Source organism: Plecotus auritus (assembly GCF_963455305.1).
Source record: "Plecotus auritus genome assembly, chromosome: 2".
In the NCBI taxonomy this organism is placed as follows: domain Eukaryota; kingdom Metazoa; phylum Chordata; class Mammalia; order Chiroptera; family Vespertilionidae; genus Plecotus; species Plecotus auritus.
Genome location: NC_137771.1, coordinates 42,990,029 through 43,015,452, shown reverse-complemented (window position 1 = coordinate 43,015,452; position 25,424 = coordinate 42,990,029). Strand labels below are relative to the sequence as shown.

The 25,424-nt window shown below is 45.5% G+C and overlaps 1 protein-coding gene across 17 annotated transcripts in view; it reads right to left on the bottom strand.

Annotated features, from left to right (window-relative positions):
- FGGY (FGGY carbohydrate kinase domain containing) overlaps positions 1-25,424 on the bottom strand; it is a 420,488-nt gene that overhangs the window by 6,922 nt on the left and 388,142 nt on the right. For all 17 annotated transcript variants that reach the window (XM_080655847.1, XM_080655856.1, XM_080655850.1 and 14 more), the window contains one exon: positions 1,260-1,321. In XM_080655847.1, the coding sequence (XP_080511973.1) occupies positions 1,269-1,321 (53 nt within the window). In that variant the 3' untranslated portion in view covers positions 1,260-1,268. The remainder of the gene's footprint in view (positions 1-1,259; positions 1,322-25,424) is intronic.

Genomic DNA, 25,424 nt, shown 5'->3' with positions numbered 1-25,424 from the left:
TATGGGGCAATGCTCCAACCAACTGAGGCACCCGGCCAGGGCTGTTTGTCTTTAAACTCACTACCAGTGACTTAGGTCTTTTCATCTCTCACCTGGATTACTGATGAAGCCTTCCACCTGATCTCTGCTTCTACCCTTAGGTTCTCCAATTCATCCTCTAAGGGGTATCTTTCTAAACTCTGCATCTGACCAGGTCCATTCGGCACCTCCATTCTGCCTGCAGGAGAAGTCTGAGGTCTTTAGCATGGCCTCAGACTCCCCAGGGGATGAGCCCGTCTACTCCGTGATGCCCAAGTTCACAGCCTGCCATTCCCCATTTAATATGGTGCATTTCAGAATTATGTGTTTATAGAAGTTAGCTGACATACCATGCTGCTCTCACCTTTATTACTTTGCACATTATTCCTTCTGCCAAGAATGTCCTTCCCTGTCTTATTCATCTGACAATTTCTTTTAAGCATTTAAGACTTAACCTCCTCTCACCCCCCAGGGTCCCATTCCTTAATTCCTTGGACAATTGTGTAGAACTTACCCTTTGTTCTGAAATGATCTTTGTGCATAAATAAGATTGTGTCTTATTCCCCTCTAACGCTATGGCTAATGAGCATAATGCCTTAAATAAAGTAGGAGCTCAATAAATTACTCGTTTGCAACTGGGGTTAAAGTACTGATCAAGGTCATGATGTAGCCTTCAATGCCAAGTGATGCAAAGGGTAAAAGAATGGACAGATGCTTCTGTGTCCTTTGACAGAGATATGAGATCCACGTTTTAGAACCCAGAAGGGCAGATTTGCTGCTAATGACCTAGAAGAGTGGTCGGCAAACTCATTAGTCAACAGAGCCAAATATCAACAATACAATGATTGAAATTTCTTTTGAGAGCCAAATTTTTTAAACTTAAACTTCTTCTAATGCCACTTCTTCAAAATAGCCTCGCCCAGGCCATGGTATTTTGTGGAAGAGCCACACTCAAGGGGCCAAAGAGCCGCATGTGGCTTGCGAGCCACGGTTTGCCGACCACTGACCTAGACAAAAGAGCATTGGCCTGATGTTCAGAAGTTTGTATCTGACCCCCAGGTCTGGCGCTATCTCGTGATGGGAGGTAACTGAAAGAGACTCTAGCTCTCTGGGACTTAGTTTTACCAACTATTGAAGGAAAGGACTGGGTTAACTGACCTCCAAGGCTTGTTCCAGCCCTAGAGCTGCGTGCGTTTATATGATCTTATTCCTGAGCATTGTGCATATAAAACATAACTTACCTTTTATCCTCAAGTCTGGGAAACACAACTTTCCCAACTTTGCTCATTCTTGCCATTGCCTCCTGCAAAAGAGAACATGGAGTTGGAAAGCTAAACCCAAAGTGAGGCTTGTCCCAGGCAAGGGATTCTAACTAGAATTCATTTCCCCTTAAGATATCCAGTTAGTCCTTTTCCCCCTGAACTTATTTTCTCTGGTAATGGGAATAAAACCCCAGTAAACACTAAAAGTTACACCTACGAGCACACAGCCTGGGCTTAATAAAGGGTTGAATATTGAGGCCTCCAGGGCATAAACAGCCTAGAAGGTGAAGTTGTTGTGACTGCTCACAGGAAATGGTGGGAAACAATTCTTTCTTCTTCCCATTGCCTGGACACCTGGGCTTAAGATGCAACATAATGAACCACTGAGCACACTGTCCACTTAACTCAAGACGACAATAACTGACTAGAACCCACCTGGCCCCTGTACAGGAGGATAAACTATTTAAGGCCTCTTCAGTTCACCTTGGGCTTTTTTCCCAGCAGTCTTTGAAGCTGTGAGTACAGACACAGGCCTCTGGGCTAAGTCTACTAGACTTGAGTTCTGGACTCTGACTTTAGGACACTCTTGTCTTTACAAGGGAACAATCAGCAGACAGCCAGAAGCAGCATCTGGGTGGACATGTCTGGCGTGCACAGCATCAACGTCAACCATAGATGGTGTTGGCTCCATTGTAGAACTGAAATGGTACAGTTTCTTTGGGCAGTCTCCCAATGCCATTAAAGCTATGGCAAAGTTAGGGAGATGGCATGAACCCACACTTTGGAGTCCAGCAGACTTGACTAGGGAGATTGTGAGCAATAGCACGACACAGGTCCTCAGAAGAGCCCCTGTCTTCGAAGCAGCTACTGAGGCCTTATTGTTAAGGATGTGATCACTCCGGGGTCACATCTTATTATTCTGTATATTTATTAATTACTCACTATGTAACAGTCACTGTGCTAGAGACACAGATTTGCATAAGACATTCTCTTTGTTCTAGAGAAACTCACATGCTACCAGGGGAGGAAAAATCGTAAAAAGCTGACTACCACACAGAATGTCAAGGACCTTATGTATCTTCAAAACATATGCAAGTGGCCTCTGCCCATCCTTGCCACCTTACTGTGAATTTTACACACACACTCACTCACACATTTATTATTTACCATTACTTCCCTTCTCACGTGCCATGTACGCACTGGTTCATGGGTTCCTTATCTGCCTTCTCCACTCCCTGCCCTAACCAGAGTGTAACTACACGAGGCCAGGGGCTTTTCTGTTTGCTTCTTAATATCACCACCTAGAATATTCATAAAAGGCACCGAGCTCCTTCCATGTGCCAAGCACAGCACTCAATGTGTGTACACGGAATACAGAGAGAAAGAATGCATGGGTCCTATCAAGTAGCTCCCACAGAATGGAAAAGACGTTTACCATGATCACAATAGTGTGATAAATACTATGTTGGACGCAGACAAACTTCCTTTTCATGGTTATTCAGGGTTAGGAAACATGAAGGCTTCTTCCTCTGCTCATCACTTACACACATTTCCACGCCTGCAAGGATGCTCTACCAACTCTTCCCCAAGAACGGCAAGAACATTCTGAACTAGTTACCTGGCCTCAACAGATTAAAAGGTACTGAAGGGGGAGATCAGGGATGCTCAGAGCAGCAAGCACATGGACAGCAGAAAAGACATGGCAGCTTTAAGTAAGGAGATTTTAAAAGTTATAAAGAATTATTGAAAACGAAATCATCGCGACAGGATAAAAACTTAAAAAAGGGCAGTCCGGGGCCTTTCTGTGAAGGGGCAAACAGTCAAACACATGGTAGCGAGGTCGCTGGCATTCCACTCTAGGAGGATGTTTTAAGAGCGCTGCCCACCCAACTTGTGTCAGGAGGTTTTCCTTCCCAGGCTTAGTTCTGACTCCGACAGAATCCCTGTGTCTTGCTAAGACGGCCTCGGCAACCCCATGGCCAGCTTCCCCAGGCTGGGCTCAGGCTTCAGCCCACACTCCAGGACTGTCTTCATGGGCGGGATCAGGAAACTTGCACCATAGTAGGTGCCCCATAAATGTCACTTTCCTTCCACACTTTCCTGTGGACAAAAGGCAGGCCTGGAATTCTCTCTTCCTTTCTTCATATCACCTCTGCTTGTTTTTAAAACAAATTACTAAGAAACAAACACCAACAATAGAGACTTCAAAAGTTTAAAAAGAGGTGACTTTTTCTCAAGAAAAAGTACAGACTTAAGCACTGAACTCAGCTCAGGTGTCTACTCCACGGAGAAGAGTTTTTCTGATTCATCCCGCTGCCTCCCTGCTTTCCTCCTAGATGGTGTTTTCTGCTCCCACAGCATCTTGTGCTTCTAGCCATCAGAGCATGTATGAGATGGCACTGCAATTTCTTCTTAGCACATCCATCTCCCCAGCTAGACAGTGAGCTCCTTAAGACACGAACTGCTATAATTATTTCTGCTGCCAAATTCAGCATCTGGGACAGCGTACACATTCGGGGAACGTACAAGATAAATGAACTCAAGGACCATACATGTGAGAGAACACTTAAAATGGAAGATTTGGCTGAGATCTAAGGATGACAGATATAAGATACCAAAGTGAGCTGCAAATAGACCACCCTGAAGGATTCGCAAAAGGGTTGGTTGAGGACCCATGCATTAACTCTTAAATCTTCGATCCACATGGAAGGTCAGGAAAAGAGCTGGGTTTTCAGGAGACAACTGTGGGTTTATTGTGCATCAGGCCTCGTTCTAGGGGAGGGGTGAGAAGAGTGTCCCCCTCACAAGTCAGGAGAGCAGGCTTCACTGAGCCCAACGGACTCGGCCTTTCCCCGAGGTGGTGGGACCCTGGAATGAGTGTGGCTCCTGTTGGTAGGCAGGGCTGACTGGCCTCTCAGCATAGAAGTGGAGAGCAGGTTGCACCCAGATCAGCCGCACAGTCACCATCTGTCAGACTCCAAAAGGCGTGACTGTTTCTAGACTTGATGTGGCTCCCGGTAAGAGGCTGCCATGGGCTGTTTTAGGTCCCATCCAACATGACACCTCATGGGGCAGAGAGTCAGCTTGAGAGATCTACTGGCTTTCTAAGGAATTAGGAGAAAAGAAGCAAATACTAGAACAGAGCGGCATTAACAAAGACAAGATACTGTAAGTGAGATGTTTCTGGAAGTGGAGGTCCTCCAACACAATCTATGACAGAGCCTATAAACACCCATTAGGCTAAGAGAGCATGCAGACGATTCATGACAATGCTGATTAGATAAGAATTTTCCTACACGCTCAACCTCTCTCCCCTGAGCCCTCCGAGCACCTCTGAGGAATCAGAAATAAAGCAAATGTGCTGGGGACAAAGTGAATGAGGAAGGAAGACTGACCACAGCCCCCTTCTCTCCCGCAGCAGCTCAGCTGGGGGAGTGCGGAGAGGTCATATCTCCAGATGAAAATGGAAATGATGATGACGATATATTTCTTTATATTATCATTTCTGAATTTTGGCTACAACTTAAGAGACCATCAATCTTGTATTATCCAAGTGACTTTGTACATATCTAAGAAACTAGTGCAACTATCAAAATTTCTAACCAGGGCAGAGAAAAAATAGCTGCAAAAACATAAAGGAGCCATGGGAGTAAAAAACACAGTTGTCCCTCAATTCTATCTCAAGAAGTTTGTTTGTTCTAAGCTCAAGTTACGTACACAGGTGCAATAAACACTGGATCAACATGTATTAAAATGTGAACAGGTTCAAGAGCATGTGATATTTCTTTCTCTTGTTCTTTTTTTGTGTGTGTTTTTGAAATTTTCTACTGTGGCATATATTGATTTGATAATTGTAAGAAAAAAACACTGCATTCTAAAAAATGGAAAGTTATGCTTATGGGCAGTTAAAGTAACTGGTGCTCAGCCTCCTCTCTCCTGGGAGGCAGGGCTCACTGTGGGTCTCTAACACAGTAAGGAGGACGCCCAGAGAACAGCGCTGTCATCAGAAATAGCACTGCTGAGTTTTCTAATTTCTTCAAATAATTAACATAAAACTGAAACCTCATGAACCCACTAGCTGCAATAAATCTGGAAATTACCACAGCATAACAATACTGAGTTATTATGGAAATGCTGACACGTGCTAAATATAGCCACCCCCCACAATATATTTCTGTTCAAAGGGGTCTATTTGAAGTTGGCCTCAAAATTCATACTTTCTGTCAGCAGGCAGGAGCCGGACAATCTTAATGTGCAGCACGCTACCCTCTTTGTTTGAGAGTCTAGACAGCACAATGAATGCAGTGACTTTTCTCTTTCCTTTCTGCCCACACAATGGGAGCTTTTTAAAAACAAAATATTTGGTAAAATCGCATTTTAATCACTTCTTTTCTCTCTCTCTCTAAAGCAGAGCTATAAATAAACCATGAAAGTTCACATTTGATCGTTACTTCTAAAAGCGAGTGGAGGGTCTCTGTGGGGAAAATAGGGGCCCTGTCCCATGGCCATGAAAGGAGGCATTCATGGGGTTTGACCCTTCCCCGCCTGGTCAGGGCCCAGCTACCAGTTTGCACACACTGCTCACCACTTCTGGGAGCAGCGTTGGCGACCACCAGGCCTGTGTGGGCGCGGGAAACACCCAGTTCTCATGCACTGTGGCCTGGTCTGGGAGCTACCGAAGGGCTTTAGGCTACCCTGGGGTGAGTTACCCAGGGAAATGAAGTTAAGGAAAGGAAGGGGCTCTCAGCACCCATGGAGAAGATGGGGATTCCAAAGTGGCAGACATACTAGCTTGGGGAGGGGAGGATCCGGTATCTTCTAGTCCTCCCCTGGGGAGGGGGAACAATAGCCTTAAGACTTGGGGAGACTATGGGGAAGTCTAGACCTAGGCACCAAAGGGTACCACAAGCTTGGCAGCATCCAGAGACATGATCTACAGGGAACAACCAGGACCTGGCACCGTGGGAGCTACACTGTGAGCTCCCCATAGGGAGGAGTGAGGTCACCGTAGGTCTCATGCCAGGTGACCCTCACTTACAGGCGCTTGGTTCCTGATAGCTCAGTGGCTAAAGAAAAGGACAACAGCTGTCATAACAGGGGCAATGAAGATCTCCTTAGCCGGTGTTCCTAAAATGGCATGCATGCACTCCAGGGAGAGCTCAAGGTGTTGCATTAGGATTCCGGAAGAAAGGATTGGAAGTGACATTTATATAATTTTTAGGCTAAGGAAGTTAATTAAGCCTAGCCAACCCTTAATATGCAGATTGTCACCAGATCCATTATTTGGTCCAAACATCACACAGTCATGGGCCAGGTAGGATGTGAGGTTTCCAAAGAGAGGCATGGGAGCCCTCACCTCTATGTCCACAGCTCCCAGGGTTTGCTATGTGCTGTTCTTCACATGGCCTAGGGAGTCATAGGGATTACCTAGTTTATTTAAAGCAACCCTCAGAAAATGGGCAACCGGCTGAAAAAGATTCAGTCCAAGGATTAAAGGTAATGTTGATCATTCAGATTCAACTAAATAAGAAAATGGTGCCCTGGCCAGGTGGCTCAGTTGGAGCATCATCCCATACACCAAAAGGTGGCAGATTTGATTCCTGGTCAGGGTGTGTACCAGAGGACCCCAATCAATGTTGATGTTTCTCTCACATAGATGCCTCTCTCTCTCTCTTTCTTTCTCTCCTTTCTTCTCGCTCTAAAATCAATAAATGTATCCTTGGGTTAGGATTAAAAAAAAGAAGAAAATGGAGACACTTTTATATTTGGTACTAGCTCTTTATACTCTAAGGTAAAAACAATGAAGACCTAGTCAGATAAGAGCTGGGGGAAAATCAAAATTATCAAGAATACTGTCTGATATATAGATACACAGGCACAAACAAAAGCATTAAGCAATCATCAAAAACATACCTGGCCTTCGATGTACAGTGCACCTTAAAATACTGCATAATGTTAGTATGAAGACAGCTGTGTTTCACCTGTTTTATAGCATGGAATCCACAAGCACAGAACACGTCTACGCCCATTCTTAAGTAAGTTTCCATGTATTGAGAATGCAAGCTCAGAATGTTTTTAACTGATAGGGTGTATGACCAAAGAAACTTCTACTGGCATCTACTGACCTAGCAGACAACTTCCACGGCACTGCTACGTTACCGGTTTAACCAGCACTCCCCAGGTCCCAACTCTGTGCCACGCAGTGTGCTAACTGCTTTATGTATGTGACCTTTTTAATCCTCAAAATGACTATATGACACAGATGTTATCATCTATCTTCATTTTATGAATCAAGGAAGTAAACAGTATAAAATGTACCCAAGGTCATGAAGGCAATATGTAGTACAGGCAGAATTCAAGCCATTTCTGACTGCAGGCCTGCGCTTAGCCCTCCATACAGGCCCCGTGGTCCTTCCTGCACCTCGCGTGATGCAGAAGCCTCATCCTTGAGTCCCCTAGGCTTGAGTTCAAATCCCACTTCTGCTGCTTGTTAGCTGTGGGATCTCTTGTGTGAGAATGAGTGAGTGTGTGTGTGTGTGTGACACACCAATACAATACATTGTACCTTTTTCAGAGATGCTGACACACAGCTCTGAGATACATGAACCTGCCTTCTTAAGGAACTCTGACTCATTTTACTGGAACAACAGGCTCACATGCTAATGTGTGGGCTGAGGCACATGACCCCTTCACAGAAAAACAGAGAGGATAGCAGTGTGATTTTCCTCCAACAAGCACTAAGAAATGGCTAGTTGTTCATTTAGTTATTTTTGTTTTTACTTTTGACAAAGTCATCTTTTGACCCACATCTGTTTTTCTGTGCAACCTCCGTGCACTGGAAACAATAATGTCAATTTAGAAGCAGGAAGGGATGAGAGAAAGGAAAGAGTGGGAGAAGTCTTCATCATTAATCATGATATGAGACTCAATATCTCAGTTATAATTTTAAATCCCATCTATCTACCCACCTACCTACCTACATACACATGCATATATTTTGTTTAGGGTGATAATTACATAGGGGTACACAGTTATCAAATTTCATCAAACTGTACATTTAAGATCTATATATTTCAGTATATGCACAATATATTTCAATTTAAAAATGATAAAAATAAATATCTTATATGTGTCTAAGTATATATGTTGGTATATCCATATTTTACTTAATTTTTACTTATATGCCTACCAAAAGGGAATAAAAATTTAAATGCCCAGTTTTCTAATCTTGATGCTAAATATACTTCAAATTAGTCTTTTGATCATAAAGGAGGGGTGGAAGTGTGGAAGCTCTCCAATTCTGCAGGAAATGGAAATGCTAGTGGAAAGCTATTGAGTTTCAGAAATAAAAGAGTTAGGGTAGTATCTGGGCTCTGCTACTTATTGGATGTGTAAACTAAGCCTCAGTTTTTCCATCTATAAAGTGGGAGTAATAGAATCTACTCAGTGTTGTTGAAAACCCCAGTATCCGACTCTCTGATTATCACCTCCCAATTGGTCCCCTAACTTCCACTCTGGCATTCTTGTAGCAGTCAGGGCCCCTCAGGGTGGTTTTCAGGGAAAGACAAAATGATAGGCTCTGACTGAATCAGACAGACTGCCAGGGGGTAAAGTTGGGCTGTATCAGTTACTAGCTGTATTATCACGGACAAACTATTGAACTTCTTTATGCCTGTTTCCTTTTCTACAGATGGAGATAATGATAGTATGCCTCTTGTAAGACTGTTGGTAAGATCATGTGAGTTACTCCAGGTAAAAGCACTCAGAAGAGAGCCAGCATGAAGTAAATCCTCCATAAATTTTGCATATTTATTAGCATGCAAGCTCCATGTGGCCAGGGGTTCTTATTTGATTCATTCACAGCACTAAGAACTGAGCCTGGCCAGAATGGGCCATCCATAAATATTGGTTGAATCAATCAGTAAATGAGGTGAGTTAAAGTTTATCTTTTTGGGATGTTTTTACACACAATACTTCTGACTCCAAATGTATGGGGGTTTTTCCTCAGACCAACCTACTCTCTAAATCTCCAGACAACTGGCGATTTAATTTGGAAACTAACTACCCGGGGTAGCATCAGACTCCACAGGTTTAAGGACTCAGTCCCGCAGATGTCAGTAGCAAGCCCAGGTCTCCCATACATCTGCCGGACCAGCTATAAAGAGGAGGTTCCCATGACCAGCCCTCCCATCGTAGATTTGATGATTAGGCTCACAGAACTCAGGGAAGCAGTTTGCTTACTATTACCAGTTTACTTTAAAGGATACAACCCTGGAACAGTCAAATAAAAGAGACACACAGGACAAGCTATGGGGTGTGGAGCTTCCATGCCCTCTCTGGGGTGCACCACTCTAGGCTCTCCAAACCCTATGGCTTAGGGGTTTTTATGGAGGTTTCATTACAAAGCAGGATTGATTAAATCATTGGCTTTGGTCATTCACTCGCTCTCCAGGCCCTCTCCCTCCCTGGCGGTCAGGGGGTGACACTGTAAGTTCCAACCTCTCTTTAATCAGACCTTAGCCTTTCTGGCAACCAACCCTCACGCTGAAGCTACCTAAGGTCCCCGGCCACCAGTCTTCTCATGGGTATATAAAATACACTCTTTTCCCTTCAGAGATTCCATGGGTTTCAGGAATCGGGGATAAAGATCAAACATTTGTACTTTGTTATACAAAGGTTTCTCATCCCTAAAAACTACAATGGATTTCCACTGGTTTTTGAATGAAATTCAAATTTTGCAGTATAGCCTAGAACTTCAAGATGGGGCTTCTGACAATGTCTCCAACCTCATATCATGTCCTGTTTACTGTGCTCAGCATGCTAGAGATGCACTGGCCACCTTCTGTTGACTACATGCACATGTCAAGCTTGCTCCTGCCCAGGGCCTTCCTGCTTCTCTCAGGAACCCTGGGGATCTCTTGACTGTCTAGCTTTTTCATATGATTTAGGTCCTTTTCAAATATAGTCTCTATGAGGCCACCATTGGCCACTCCTAGCTGAAACGGTCCACTTCTCCCAAACACACTTTTTCACATCATTTCACTTTCTTGTCTTTACAACCCTTCATAGTACATAGCATGACCTGAGATTCTATCCTTACTTCACTTACTTTCCTTGTTGATTGTCTCCTTCTTCCTCACCTCTACTCGTCCTTCCATGGAGGCAGGGTCCTTGGCTTTCTTATTTTTTGATGTAGCCCAAGCGTTTAGCACGGCATTAGTTAAACATCAGCTGAAAGTACAAACTTATTGAATGCCCATTGGAGAGGCACTATGTATCTGCATTTTGCCTCATCTGATGCTCACAAGCATTCGGTGACAGAAGCCTTATTACCTAATTTGGAATGAGGAAACAGGTTCCAAGAGGTTAGGTGACTTGCCTATACCAGTAAATGGCTGAGGTAGGATTTGAAATGTGCTTTAACTCATGAATAAGACCAGGCCCATTCCTTGAGGAGTGTACAAGCAACAGGAAGATCTCTAGTTCGTGACTAGAGATCTGATGGATTCAGAGCCCTGAAAGACCCTAAAAGTTAGCTTTTTCCGCTGTTAGACAATGTCAATCATAGTCATGATATTGTGCTTACAGGGGTAAAACGGTGCATTCATTGACATATGGAAAGATTGTTCACATTAATTTTGGAAAGACAATTACTGCCAGCTGTATGACCCTAAGTGAGACCCTTCCCCTCCCTGGGACTCACTTTCCTTATCAGTAAAACGAAGGGGTTGGATTAAAGTATTTCTAAAGGCTTTGCCAACTCTACAATCTGTTGGTTTCATGCACATGTCTTTTTTTTTTTTTATTAACTTTCAGTTAATAAGTGAACCAATGACTTGCAGTAATGGTACAGCGCATTATGGTTTTATTAGGCCACTCTGAGAGGGAATATACCCCACTGTGTTTCTGCAGCAAAGTATAGTTTAATCGCAATCCAGTCACAAAAAACATGGCACTGGGCACAGCAAAAATATCAAACTTCTTGCTAAAAGCATCAGACAGATTACAGACTCCCAAACTGCAAACTATTACCCATCTAATAATCTATTGTTGATTGAAAAGAAATGATCCTACCCACATGTCTGTCTGAAAAGGCATAAAGTACTGCAGTAGGCTGGAACAGAAATAATAATAGCAATAGCTTAACAACAATAATCATGGTAGCTAACATTTATTGAGTCCTTACTATGGCCCAGCACTGTATTAAATACTTTATCTACTTTATGTCCCTGATGAAAGATGAGGAAATCACACATATTTGGAACCTGTACTCTTTTTTTCTTCTTCTTTGGAACCTGTACGCTTAACCATGCGCGATAGAATAAAGGCTTTGGTGATATACGTGACATGATTCAAATCCTAGCTCTGCCACTTGATACTCTGACCTCAATTTATTCATTTTGAAAAGGGGGACTTAAATACCTATTTCATAGGCCTGTTGTGTGGACTAATGCTTAGAAGGATAGTTATTATTATTACTATTACTCATTACCCACCAAATGAAACAAACCTTATTTTCCCAGGAAGTTTATCAAAAGCTAAAAGTGCCCTGGCTGGTGTGGCTCACTTGGTTCACGCCATCCCATGCACTGAAAGGTCCCAAGGATTCCCTGGCCAGGGCACATATCTGGGTTTGCAGGTTTAATCCCAGGCAGGGGCTTGTTTGGGAGGCAACTGATCAATGTTTCTTTCTCACATTGATATTCCTCTCTCTCTCTCTCTCTCTCTCTCTCTCTCTCTCTCTCTCTCTCTTTCTCTCTCTTCCTCTCCCTTCTTCTCACTCTACAATGAATAAAAACATATTAAGGGAAAAATCTAAGACTTCCCATGCATATGCTTGAATGTCAATATTCCCAGGGCTCTCATGATCATTTCCAGACTATTGTTCTTCCATCTGCGAGCAAACACCCTGCCCCTCTGAGGTTGACACCACCCAATGATGGAGATACAATCATACCTATCTCCCCTGCTGTCACCGTCAGCCTCTTGCTCACATCCCTATGTTAAATGAGACCAAGGCCTACGTTGAAGTTTCCCTATCCACCTGGAGGTTTGTCATTATCACGGAAGATCTCAGCATCTCTTTACAAGGCCCATCCAATGCTGAGTCTTATTGGTTTCAAAATATCTCCCACTCCAGGAACTCTAGTCTCCACTTTACTTCAGCACTCACTCCCACAGCCACACCCTGAAACTGTCATCACTGAGACACCTACACTTATGTCTATTCCAGTGTTCTAATAGCTACTTTCTGACTTAGCCCAATTTTCACATTTGCCCCAGCATTCTTACCCAAAACCTTCCCCCATCTCATGGTGATCTCCAGAACCTCAATTCACCCTTATTTTTCAACCCTTATACTCCTTTTGGCTCAAATTTCTTCCACAGCTGGAATAGAGTGTACTATCTATTTCATCAAACACACCGACCAACAAGAATCACCACTAATGCCCTCTTAGTTGCCAAATTCAATTGGTATCTCTAATTCACAAAAAAATCATTTAGCCAAGATATGCTTCATTTACAGATGTACGGGAGACACTGTTTAAGATGGAGCAGGCCAATGGGAGACTGCAACTGGAGAATGTGCAACATCCTAGAAGCTCTCAGAGGCTGAACACCTTGGAAATTTACATGGCCTGCTTCAAAGTTAATTCTGAACTCGCAAGATTCTTTGGCCAGAAGAGGTGGAACTATAACTGGCAGCAAAGAATCAAAATGTAATGGTATTAACACAGTGCATAATGATTGAGCTGCAAGGGATATTGGATAATCACTAGGGTCAGTTTCTTGGTGTGTTAGGTTGGTAACTAAGCAAATTATCTAAGACATAGGCCATCCATCTATCCATCCATCCATCCACCCATCCATCCCTCTGCACTCTTTAAAGCTCCCTGCTTTGGGTTTCCAACTCTCCTAGGCCAGAGCCACAATGAGAGGTAGGGCTCGGACACCCTGATCTCACATTTAGGGCTGAGCTTTGATTTGCTTACAGAACAGAAGTCCCTCTGGCTAAGCCAGAATTTATTTTTAACCTATGTCAGGAGGGAAAAGACAAACAGAGAGGTTGAATCTGTATCCAAGAGTTGGGGAGACCAAGGAAAACACCAAAGCACCAAAACAAGAGAAGGGCTGGAAGGCAACTGTGAGCCAGCAGGGTAGGGAGGAAGCAGAGGTCAGATAGAGAGAGGGAAAGGCATGGGATGCAAGTCCAGGATAGACCATTGTGGTTCCTTTTAAACTGATTTATAGTTTTTTCTGTACTCCCAAAGCCCCTTGGTTTCCTCTATCTTAGCACTTGGTGCGCAGTAGGATAAATGTCTATTTACTGATATGTCTCCCCAACTAGACTGTGAGGTCTAATGGCCTCTATATTCCCAGCAACTGATATAATGTGACCCTTCTATACACGCTGAGAAATGACAGAATGAATGAGTAGATGGATGGGTGAATGAATCAGGGTGTGATATCTACAGAAAGCAATTTTGGGATCTCCTCAGTTGTTCTTTTTGGAATTTCCTAACTGTTAGGTAAACAAATTCATTGTCAGGTGTCAGGCAGTCAAGATCATGGACTCTAGATTTCCTAGATTGAAACTCTGGCTCTTCTACCTGAACGGCTTGGGCTATTTGTACCTTTTGGGCTAATCTCTTTGTGTCTTAGTTTACTCATCTGTAAAATAGAAGTAAGAGAAAGAATTATTCATAGTTACTGAGAAAATGCATGCAAACCATCAAATTAGTGCTGATAGCTTTAAAATTTGCATTACTTTTATTGTTATAATTATTATATCCAACTCCTCCCCTCCCTGCCCCTCCCCCACATGCCCCAGCACTACGCAGGATCTTGCAATGTTTTCTTGAGTGCTACTATTTAAAGACAGCACTTCCTAATCTTGTGCTACACATGACTGCTGCCTGGGCAGGGGAATGATAAGGAGCATGGAATGAAGGCACCATTCAACACGGAACACAAGCTGATGCCTCTGTTTAATGAGAGGAAGGAAGATGAACAATGAACAGAATGGGGGCTGTAGGGAATGAAAGTGGTAGGAGCTTCTAGTTTTAGAAACACGGAGTTTATTTCTGAGTTGGACTTCCAGGCCTTTTACCTAAAACAAACACAGAAAACAACAACTCTGTCAGCTGTGTTTATGAATATGAGCTTGCTCTGGATTTCACAAGACACAGGGAATTCGGTCTGCTTCCCTCTGGTTACTAAATTATAGACAAGCACATGATGTACTGGAAAGAGAACTGATCTGGAAATCAGGAGGCTCCGGTCTTGGATTAGTCTTAGTCTGGGCTCTGCGATTTTGAGTAAGTTGCTTCCTTTCTTTGGCTCCCAGTTTCCTCTTCTCCAAAATGGGAAGTTTGAGCCAGATTATGCAAGTTTTGTTGTTAAAACCATTAGTTATTGAGTACCTATTGTGTGCCGGGCACACATCAGTGAACCTGACCACATCGGGGAACCTGACAGCTCTGATCCCTGACCTCATGGAACTCCGAGTCCACTGAGGAAATACAGGTGCTATTGGAGAGTATCAGAGGGAGAGCAAACTAGCAGGGGTCCTCAAACTACGGCCCGCGGGCCACATGCGGCCCGCCGAGGACATTTATCTGGCCCGCCGGGTGCCGCTGCCTGTCCTGCTTAGCAGCCTACTCATCCCGGGCCCGCAGTGTGCATAGGAATTTGTTTATAGTTTTTTTTTTAAACTATAGTCCGGCCCTCCAACGGTCTGAGGGACAGTGAGCTGGCCCCCTGTTTAAAAAGTTTGAGGACCCCTGGTTAGGCAATGGGAGATGGAGGAATCTCTGCAAATAGGTGGCACATTTCTTCCATTTTAACTAACGTGAGGGTCATTTACTTTATGCAAAATACCATGCGAGAAACTAATGACACAGGGCAGATACTGCCCCCGTTTTACAGAGAAGGAAGGCAAGGCTCAGGAAAATTAAGAAAGCTGCTCAGGGCCACAAGCTGCTAAGAGGACAGGCAGGTTCCAAGCCCAGGTCCTTCTGTCTTGGGAGCTCAGGAGCCTTCACACTACACTACAGGGAAAGAAATCAAGATGACTGCTTACAAAACAAGAAATCGGTCTCATCCTCTTTCAGTCACGCAGTATGCAGAAGGTGGGCTGCCTCTCTTAGGGTCCCCCCCCCCGCCCCCCTGCCCTCCCCCGCTTCTGCCCCCGCAATAGGCACCTCCGCTCAGGAGCTGAGAGGAGGGAAGACACACGCTGGGGCCTTGCGGACTAATCTGTAAGAGCCGGAAACCCAGCGCCAGAGGCAGAGGAGGAAACGGAATGAGGGAAAGCGGGTGTTGTGGGGTGTCAGAGCCAACCCACCCCCAGCCTCTGGGTTTGCGATGAGTACACTGAGGACCCGAGTGGATATAGAACTTGTCTGAATTCACACCATTTACAAATGGAGAGCAAGGCCCCGTACCCAGGCCTCTTCCCTAGGGCCACCCAAACCCAGTGAGCCTCCTCCGTTCAAAAAGCAGACCCGTCAAGAACCTTAATTTTGTGCCCATCTCAAAGCCACCCCGGGCTGTGCTCAAGGAATGGGCACTGCAGAACGTTCTCACGAAAACTCCCAGCTGAACACACAAAGCAGCGGGCCTCAGGGAACATGTGAGAACTGTCTGCAGGGATCTGTGCTGGTGAGGTTACAAAAATCACAATATAGGAATAAAAGAGCATATGGAAGACATCAGCAAAGCCCTCGCCTTCTTCCCATATGTAAACTCGGCCTTCGCTTAAAGTCATTAAGCAAACACAGATGCAGCCAAGCCAGGCACCAGATGGCAAACGAGAGTTGGAATAAAAGGTAAAAAAAGCTTTGGGTGTTTATTCAAAACTGGGAAGAAAGCCATGATCCAAAATGTCGTGGTTTCCGCAGAATGGTCACCTAGGGTCACCAGGACCCAAAAGTGACCAAAACATAACCACCAAAAATCCCTGGGGCAGTCATGGTTGGGAAGCTGTAGGGCAACCTCTTCTATCTTCTGATTGGAAGACAGTGTTGGGAGAAAAGATAATGCGGGGAATGGAAGCAGTGGTTCAGTCCTAGAAGGACGAGAGAGGGACGGGAATGTGGGGGGATCCGCTTCTGCAGAGCATGTACACGTGCCAGGAGCTTTGCATCCTCGGCTCGTCTCATCCTCACAACTGCCCAGTAGGCACTGGCCGATTTTACAAATGTGATGTCATCTATAGCTCAAGAGAGCGCTTAGACTCCAAGGTCCCACCACAGGAATCCCAACCTAGCTGCTTCCAATGCTCCCTGTGCACTGTTCTCTCCTCTGCAACTCTGATTTCTAACCTTTGATCATGCTGTCAACCATAGACTGTCTGACCCAGGAAATGGTCCCTAAAAGATTCCATTCAGCCCATAATCACCGAGCATTTGCCATGTGCCATGCCGCTGGGAATACCCAGGGATTATATCTATGTACCACACATACAGGGAAGCCACATGGCACTCTCTCCCCCTTCTGCTCATACCACTGGGGATCAAACCTGCAACCGAGGCATGTGCTCTGACCAGGAATTAAACCGGCAACCTTTCAGTGCACAGAATGATTCAGTTCAACTGAGTCATTCAGGTTGAGCAAAGCAAGTGCTCTTATATTTGGTTACCTCTGTGTCCAGTGGATTCAGGGGTGGCATGTGACAGTGCTGAGAATGCCTCAGAGGAGGAAAGTGACAATACTCAGAGAAGACCACAAAATCAACTGGTGTCAAAGCTAGGACTATGTCAAAGCTAGGACTGATGTCAAAGCTAGGACTATGTCAAAGCTAGGACTGATGTCAAAGCAGCATTGGGACTCGCAGGCTGCACATCTTTCTCATGAGCTCAAGAAGGATAGGGAGAAAATGGAGGGCTGGTAAGTAGAAGGGGCCAGGAATGTGTGGGGGGTGGGGGAGAGTGAGTGGAGCTCTTTTAGTGCATGTCCTCAAATCACTCTCAAATTCCTAAGGTGTTCTTCCCCCCACCACCCCCACCTTGAATCATCTGTTTCTGTGAGAACGAAACCCAGAAGAACAAAAATGATTTGAAAGAATGTTTTTGGATATGGCCAGACAGAAAGGTGAGGCTGTGTTTGGTAGCTTGGGTAGAGAAAATGGTTGCTACGGTAGTGTATTTGCATAAATCAAATGAATCTCTGCCAGATAACCAAGAAATAATGTGTCAAGCTAGAAGAAAGAACAGAATAAGAAATTGTCTTGTCCACAGCCTCCCCCTGGCCCTCTCTGCTTAGAAGGTTGAGAAGGGCAGCATGGCTCAGACAGCTGTCTCGATAGACACCCCTGTGTTGGAGAGCAGTTCGAATGTGGGTGATGAGGGTTCCCTCCTCCCCAGGCTGTTCCAGAGCACGGAGGCCAGGGCGGGTCTCGTCATTCCTGAGCTGTACTGCCTCACATTATTCATGGTACATGTGCATGTACAGTATGGTATGCACGATATGTATGTGTGATATGTATATGTGTATGCGTGCATGTAAGTAAGCAGCCTGTATGTTATGGCTTAGCTGACATTCAGAGGGTGTGCAGACGTTAACTACGTGGAAGATGGGGAAGACGCACCCCGCAGAGGCGAGAACCATGTGGAGGAAGGGAAAATGACACATTGAGGAATGAGAAGGCCAGTGTGGTTGGAGCAGATAGGGCGAGGGCAGATGTGCATAAGACAGCTGAGAGGCAGGAAGGGGCCACAGCACTAGGACCCTGCAGTCTCCTTCCCCGGAGCTCTGGGAAACCAGAGGTGCCACCCCCGGCTGCTCTGCCACCTCCAGCCTGCAGGGACCAGGAGCAGAGGTCCAGGGGAAGGTCAGGACACACTGGCGGACGAGGGAGGTGCACACAGATGTGACAGGTGCTCAGGAGGCTTTGGTGATGATGGATGGGGATGCTGGGGAGAAGGTTGTCAGAAATACTAAAGAACTTTTAGATTTTGTGGCTTAGGCATCTGGCTCACTTGGGTAGAGGGACAGTGAGGACTGGTGCTTAGAGCTGTTTGCATAAAGCCAGCTTCCTTTGAACTGAAAGGGCTTATCCAGGGTCCGTGGGTAACAGGAGAGAGAGAGAGACAGAGCCTCAGCCTGGGCCCCTCCTGCTCAGAGGACAGTAGCTACCAGAAAAGAACATCAAGAGAAACAATGTTGCAAAGATTCCTCACAGACCTGGCCAAAGCTTACATCAGCCAGTCATGTGGGCTGTAAGCGCCATTATTCAGTAAGAAATGGATTTGTCCCTGTAAGTGCTGCAAGATCTGACACTTACACCTGAGATGTGAAGGCACTTTCCCCCCACCTCTTTTTAAAGCAGCAGCAGCAGCTCTGACAACCTGGGGATGTAAGTGCAGCCGCTGGGCACCCACCACAGTGTGTGGCTCACAGCTTTCCATAGGTGCACCTCTGTTTCCTTAAGGTGGTGAGGAGGGTATGGAAGGAAATGGGTGTGAAAATGGGTGTCAAGAAAGAGGCCCTGAAGTCACGGAAAAATACTAGGGCCCCTGTGCACAGACATATTGGAGCAAGAAACTGGTGCCTGGAACCACAGCAGCCTTTCTGTGGGGGTGCATGGGGTGGGGGGCTCCACTGGGAAAGGTGTGCAGGGAAATTCAAGGGGCACTTAGCAGCTTTTCAAGTCTGGAATGGAGATGGGGAGGCCCATTTAAATAAGCAGCTAGATGGGAATTTCCTCCACTTCCCACTCCCGCTCATCCCCACCAGATTCCTACTGGGGGAACAGGTCTTACTTCTGCCCTTGTGGAGGAGATGGAAATGGAAATGAGAACCCCACCACTCATGAAGTGCACACCAGTGGCAATGGCTGGCACTTTTAGTGCCCTGTGTGTTTGGCACCATAGTAATACACACCTTATCTCAGCAATATTTGCAGCAACCTCAAAAGATGGATATTATCATTATCATCCCTATTTTCCAGGGGAAAAAAGAAGTGAACAGAAGTTGAGGAACTTGCCCAAGATCACCCAAGATTCAAGGTGGTAGAACCAGGATTCAAAGCCAGGTAGTAGAATCCATTTGTTAACTGAGTGGTATACCAAAGGCAGGGTGGTGGCAGCTGTTCACACAAGGTGTGGGCACTGGGGGTGGAGAGGGGGGCAGGGCACTGTCTGTAGAGCATTAAAATCTAACAATTAGACCAGCTAAGAGGTCCCTCTGCTTTTTATTATCCCATGCAGAGGCACTAGGAAAACCCTCCAAGGCAAACCTCTCCCACCAATATATTTCCCTCCCTTCCTAAGACACTGGCTTAGCCACTCTGTAAGGTAAGGATTACAACTCACAAGTTAGAGATCTTAAATCCCATCCAAACACTCCCATCACACCCTGTGCCACTCCCTGTTAAGCCCTGATAACAAGTATTGGTTATATGTGCGATTATTTCCTTAGTGTCTGTTTTTGTCATCGGAACATCAGCTATATGAGGTTAGGCTATGACTACAATTCATGTTGAAGTGCAGGGCTTAGCAGGTGGATGGTGCTTGCCCAATAAATAGCTGGTGAATGAACAGGTGAGTAAGTGGGCAACCTACAAGGTCACCTCTGTGAAGTTTTCCTTCAGTGAAGAAGGGCCCAGGCTCTTCCGAGAGGGAGCTGTGAGAATGAGCTGCGCCCTTCTTCCCTCCAGGCAGCCCAGGAAGTTCTCGCTCAGGTGTGAAGAACGAAGGTCTGAGTATAACTTTGAGCTTCAAGGCACCCCCACCTTCCTCCTTACGGAAGGAACCACTACGCCCAGGAAGAGGGATACCCCAACCTTCCTCCTATGGAACCACTATTCCCAGCAGAGAAGACACCCCTCTTAGGACAGGTATTTTGAGAAGTAATAGATCCTGAACCTGCCTGGGGCCAGAAACTACTTGTACTTTAGCCCTGATTTGGGATTATCTTTAGAACTGTGCAACCCTAGATTAAGATCTAGATGCACAAGATCCCAGCATGTTCCCTAGAGAGAGAAATCGATGTTGTTTTTGGCATGGGTCTAAGCTGCTGGATAAACGAATCTCTGCAAACTTCTCTGTGACCTATGTTTTTATTTTGAAATGGGGGCCCGTTGGTTTACATGTTCATTAAGACTAAGATGTCCTTTGCTCAAGTGCGATGGAACAGCATCCCCACTGTAGGCCACCTCAAACCTGATTGTTAAACAAGACTGTAATCCTCAGTAAAACATGCTTGAGATCGTGCGGTATCACGTCCTCCTTTCTTATCCTTCAAAATATATTTTTTGTATTTTCCCCCTAAAAATAAAATGATGTTCCAGGCAACCTTTCTGGGTGGCCCAATCCATGAGAGAAGAACTCCCAGGTCTCCTGAGAGGGGGGTCACAGTGAGGTCAGTCCTCATGCTGGAAGCCAGCATCGAGGAGAGAGGCCACATGGACGGCACAAGGAGGTGCCCTGGCAGCCCCCTGGCCACACGCAGAAATCAACAGAATGGCTTAGAATTTAACAGGAGGCAGGCAGAGAACCAGCCAAGATGAGACAGATGAAAAGTCTCCTGACCCCCAATTCTGCCATGATATATTTGAAAAGTTCTGCGGTGTTAGGCGAAGAGCCTTAAAGAATAAAGTCTCCAGTGAATGGGTGACACCAAAAACTTGCCCATCTCTATGGCTCACTTCCTGGAATTTTCTCCCTATAAGACAATTTAATGAAGATAATATCTCCAGACGAATATGTGTATACATTTTTTATGTTTAACGAGAAGGGATTAGGGGATAGTCACCATTCTAGAGGGAATCTTCATCCTATCAACTATCTACATGATGGGGAAGTCTAGGGAGGGGCCCCAATGAGGGGGGTCGGGTGTGGGAGAGATAAGTGTCCACAGAGGGAGCAAGAAGCAAAAAGCTACTACTCGGCCTTTGATACCTTATGGAGAGAGAGGACAGATTCCAAGGAGGGTGGGCTTTGGATGTATTTTTACTTTTCCCCAATAATCTTCTTTTCCTGTTCCCCTGACCCTCTCTCCCTGCCTCCATCTTTCTTTCCTTCTTCGTCCTTCCCTTCCTGTACATTTACTGATCATCTACTATGTGCTGATCTTAATCTTAGGTTCTGGCAGTCACTGGTGAACAAAAGCATGGTCCCCACACTTGGGAAACTCCGAGCCTCGTGGAGGAGACATTAAACAAATATTTACAAAGATGTTTACCATGATGCTTTACACTTTGTACTGTGGAGTGGAAGCACAAAGGGCTATAGCCTATTGTGTGAAGAACACTAGCTGAGATTGATGGGATCAGGGAATACTTGTCTCTGGGAGTGACATTTAAGCTCATGGATGAAGGAAGAGGAGGACTTAGGTCAAGAAAAAGTTGGTGCCTGGGGTGGAGGGGTAGCATTACAACCAAGGGAATAAAAATAATAATAACAATGATAAGAGTGATGACAATAACAACAGATAAAACTTACTGAGCAGTATGTGCCAGTCACTGTTCTAAAGATCGAAAATTAATTCATTTAAAAATAAGTAAATGAAAAGAAAAGCTACCCATTTAATCCTCACATCAATTCTATGAATTAATTACTGTGATTGTCCCCAGTTATCAGATAAAAAGGAGGCACAGAGAAGTGAGGTAATTTGCCCAAGATCACACAGCTGGGAGGTACAGAAACCAAGATAAAACTCAGGTTCATCTGACTCCAGGAAAGAACGGCCAGCAGAGGAAATGAACCCTGTGGCGGGTTCTAGAATTTTTCCTAAATTCAAGGGTAGAAATCCATGGTAGGAGTGCCAGGGGGTGAAACCGGCATTTTCCCTGTGCCCTGACTGGTTCCAGTGGAGAGCAAGCAGGCATGGAGCATGAGGCCAGTTGGGAGAATACTGCAATGGTCTAAGTTGGAGTAACAGTTTGCATGAAATATCCAATAAAATAACTAACCAACCAGCTCAACTTCTGAATGCCTCCCTTCCCTTCAGGTCTCTTTCCTCTGGTTCCCTTGCCCTCTCTGTCCTCCCACCCTGTGTCTTTCAGCAGAAGGTGAGGGGCATAGTGATAACACCCACCACCCCGTTCCCTTTGCCAAGCTGCAAACAGGCCCTGGCACCCCTTCCTCTCCTCCGGGCACCCTCTTGCTTCCCGACCCTGGATCATCCTCTTCCAGGCCTGCGGCAAGGGAGCAGCTGCTGCTATCTAAAACAACTCCCAGCTGTTCTCCCAACTTTTCTCAAGTGTTTCTGAGTGTCAATGCCCCCAATTAGTTAAAATAGGAAGGGAGGTGGTAAACAGAGGAGCAAAAAGAGGCCTAATTTTAGCTGTAGTCAAAAGGACTTCCCCCTAAATACACTGTGATCTCAAAATACTCAGCTAAGCACATGTGGACGCTGCGGGAACAGGATTAAAAAAGCTACAGGGGAGCATTCAAAGGCCAAGTGAGGCAGGGCAGCCCCTGCCTTCCCGTTCGGCTGGATCGAACGGGAAGGGAATGAAAACAAGACGGAATTTACTAGGTTGAGTGTGCATCCACTCAATGATGCATTGCCCCCTTGCAGCCTGGATTGCCCTCCTTTTACAGATGAGGAAACTGAGGCTCGGTCAAGCTGAAGTTACTCTGTCTGAGATGATACAGCTGACCCGAGAGCAGGGATTTAAACCTGGGTCTCTTTGGCTTCCCAGTGTCTAGCAGGAAGAAGATGGGGTTCAGAATCCAGGACAGATGGGGTACTGGGCACAGCTTAAGCAAAGCTTCAGGGCAGAGCCTCAGAGCAAAAATCCAGGGGATGCTGGTTCTCAGAACACTCAGCAGCATCATTGTAGGAACTGGCATGGACCACTCAGGGCCTTGACATTTTCCCAGCCTGAAATCCCTCCCAGCCCTCACAAGACATGCTGCAGAAAGGGTCAGGCTGCCACTGGCAATTTACAGGTAGATAAATCATGTGGTGAAGGCCCCCCACCCCTCACTCCAGCAACAAAGACCCCTGCTTTCTGCATTCAAAGAAGATGCAGTCTTGGGCAAAGGAATCTGAACTGGCTAATTCCCCTGCCTTCTTAAGGTTACGGTGGAATCTGGGCTCCTTCAGAAAACAGGCCACCTGGTAGGACTCATCATGTCAACTTCCTTCATCTCAGTTCAAGCTTAAAAGGCCTCTTCACGGGGAAGCTCCCCAGTGAGGTTTTCCACGCACATCTGGAGACTCTCCACAATGGGCCTTTGAAGCGGCCTGAAGCATTCCGGGAAGTCCGCCTCGCTGGGCTGGAGTTTAAAGAGCAGAAGCCCACATTTATTTTTCTTTCCCGCCTTCTTTGACAAAACTCCCCCCGGTGGTTTGTGGGCATTTGCAAAGCGGCCCTGATGTTCAGCTCACGACTTCCAGGGCTGCAGCCTTTACAGCAAAACAACAATGAAGCAAAGTCTGAGGCAGCACAGGGACCAGAAAGATCTGTTTATGGGTTTGGCTCCTCCGCCAGACTCTGAGTCGTGCTTTAGTCATCGTGTGGCAGAAAGAAAGAGGACTGTGGACTCAAACGGCATTGTTCCATCGCTCAGCACTGGTGACATTTTGTCAAGTCACTTAAACTTTCTGATCTTTGAAATGAGTTCATAGTGCCTGCCTTGTATGGACTATGAAACATGACACGAGGTGGGTGAGAAAATCACATGGCACATTGTTTGACATGGACTTTGCAGGGTTATGCTGTTCCCTCTGCCACGTCATCCTCCCGCACATAGGCCAGCAGCTACTCATTCTGGACAATTCAACCCAGTGATGGTCTCCTCCTCTGGTGATGTCTGAGCTCCTCCTGCTGAGGCCAGTCTAAGTGCATGTCTTCTATGGCTCAATGCCCCCATCCAATCCATAGTTCACTGTTACTTCCATTTAATGCATATGTCCGCCATTCCCTCTCGCATCACGGTAACAACTGTAGACACATGAGGTCTTTCATTTTCACGGACTCTCCATACCAGGCACAATGCCTAGTGTATTGATGTGCTCAGTGAGTACCAACTAACTAATAAATTTAGCAAATATTTATTAAGCACCTGTTACTCTCTGAGACAAGTACTAGTCTAATTACTTAAGATATAGCAGTAAATAAAAAAGACATAGCCCTGCTTTCATAAGTTCACATCCTTGTAAGAAAATCAGGGAATGCATTAAGGGATAGAGAGAGTAATATATAAAGGGTATAGAAGGCATTACTCTCATTCTTACAACAAGGAAACAGCCAACTAACTGAAAATCACCGATGTTGCCTGGACTTTTTTTTGGAGAGCTGAGGTTACCACCACCCTGAGACCTGGAGAGACGACAGAATCCACAGTCACAGTTGAGGTCTCCTTACCTAGAGCAGGAGCCACTGGAGCCACACACTTGCAGGGACACGTAAGTGGTCACTCTGATGAAGTGTTGGGCCTTAGTGTGGCCCAGCGTAAGACCGAGACACTTCTGGGGCTGCAGTCGTCATGGAGGGGCCCACACTTTCATGAGTTTTACTTCCGGGAATCTTACCAGTTCTCACGGAAGAGGCGAGAATCATCCCCCTTTGCGCAGCGGGAGGGAGAGATGCCAGAGAGTTCTCTGTAACAAAGGCCTGCTCTTCAGGGGAGAAGACTTTCCCAGAGCCTTATACCACCCAAGGGAGGACACCTCTCCAACTCTAGGCCCTTGTAGCTTTCCAGTTTCACCACAGATGGAGGGGAAAGGTAAGAAACATCTTTGAAGGTCATAGCCCAAGGATGCAGGTTCACTAAGAGCTAAGATTTAATAAAAAGATTACAGAGGGCTCTCCCTTCTCCACCTCGTAAAACCACTCTAACAGGGCTCCAGTGTAATAAGAATGGATTGCAGGTGAAAGCTGTAAGAGGCAGACTCACTCTGGGGAGGAGTTCGTAGGGAAGCCCAGAGACAGAGGAGCAATTAAAGCCTAAAGCGAGCAGGAGAAGAAAAGTCTAAGAAGCAAGAAGAAGAAAAGGAATAATACAAAGTAGAAATCAATGAAATTGAACACAGGAAAACAACAGAGGAAATCTAAGAAACCAAAAATGGGTTCTTTGAAAAAATCAATACAATTGATACATCTTTGCCAGGCTAACCAAGATACACAGAGAGAAGACACAAATTATTAATATCAGAAGTTAGAGAGAGGTTATCATTACTGCTCTC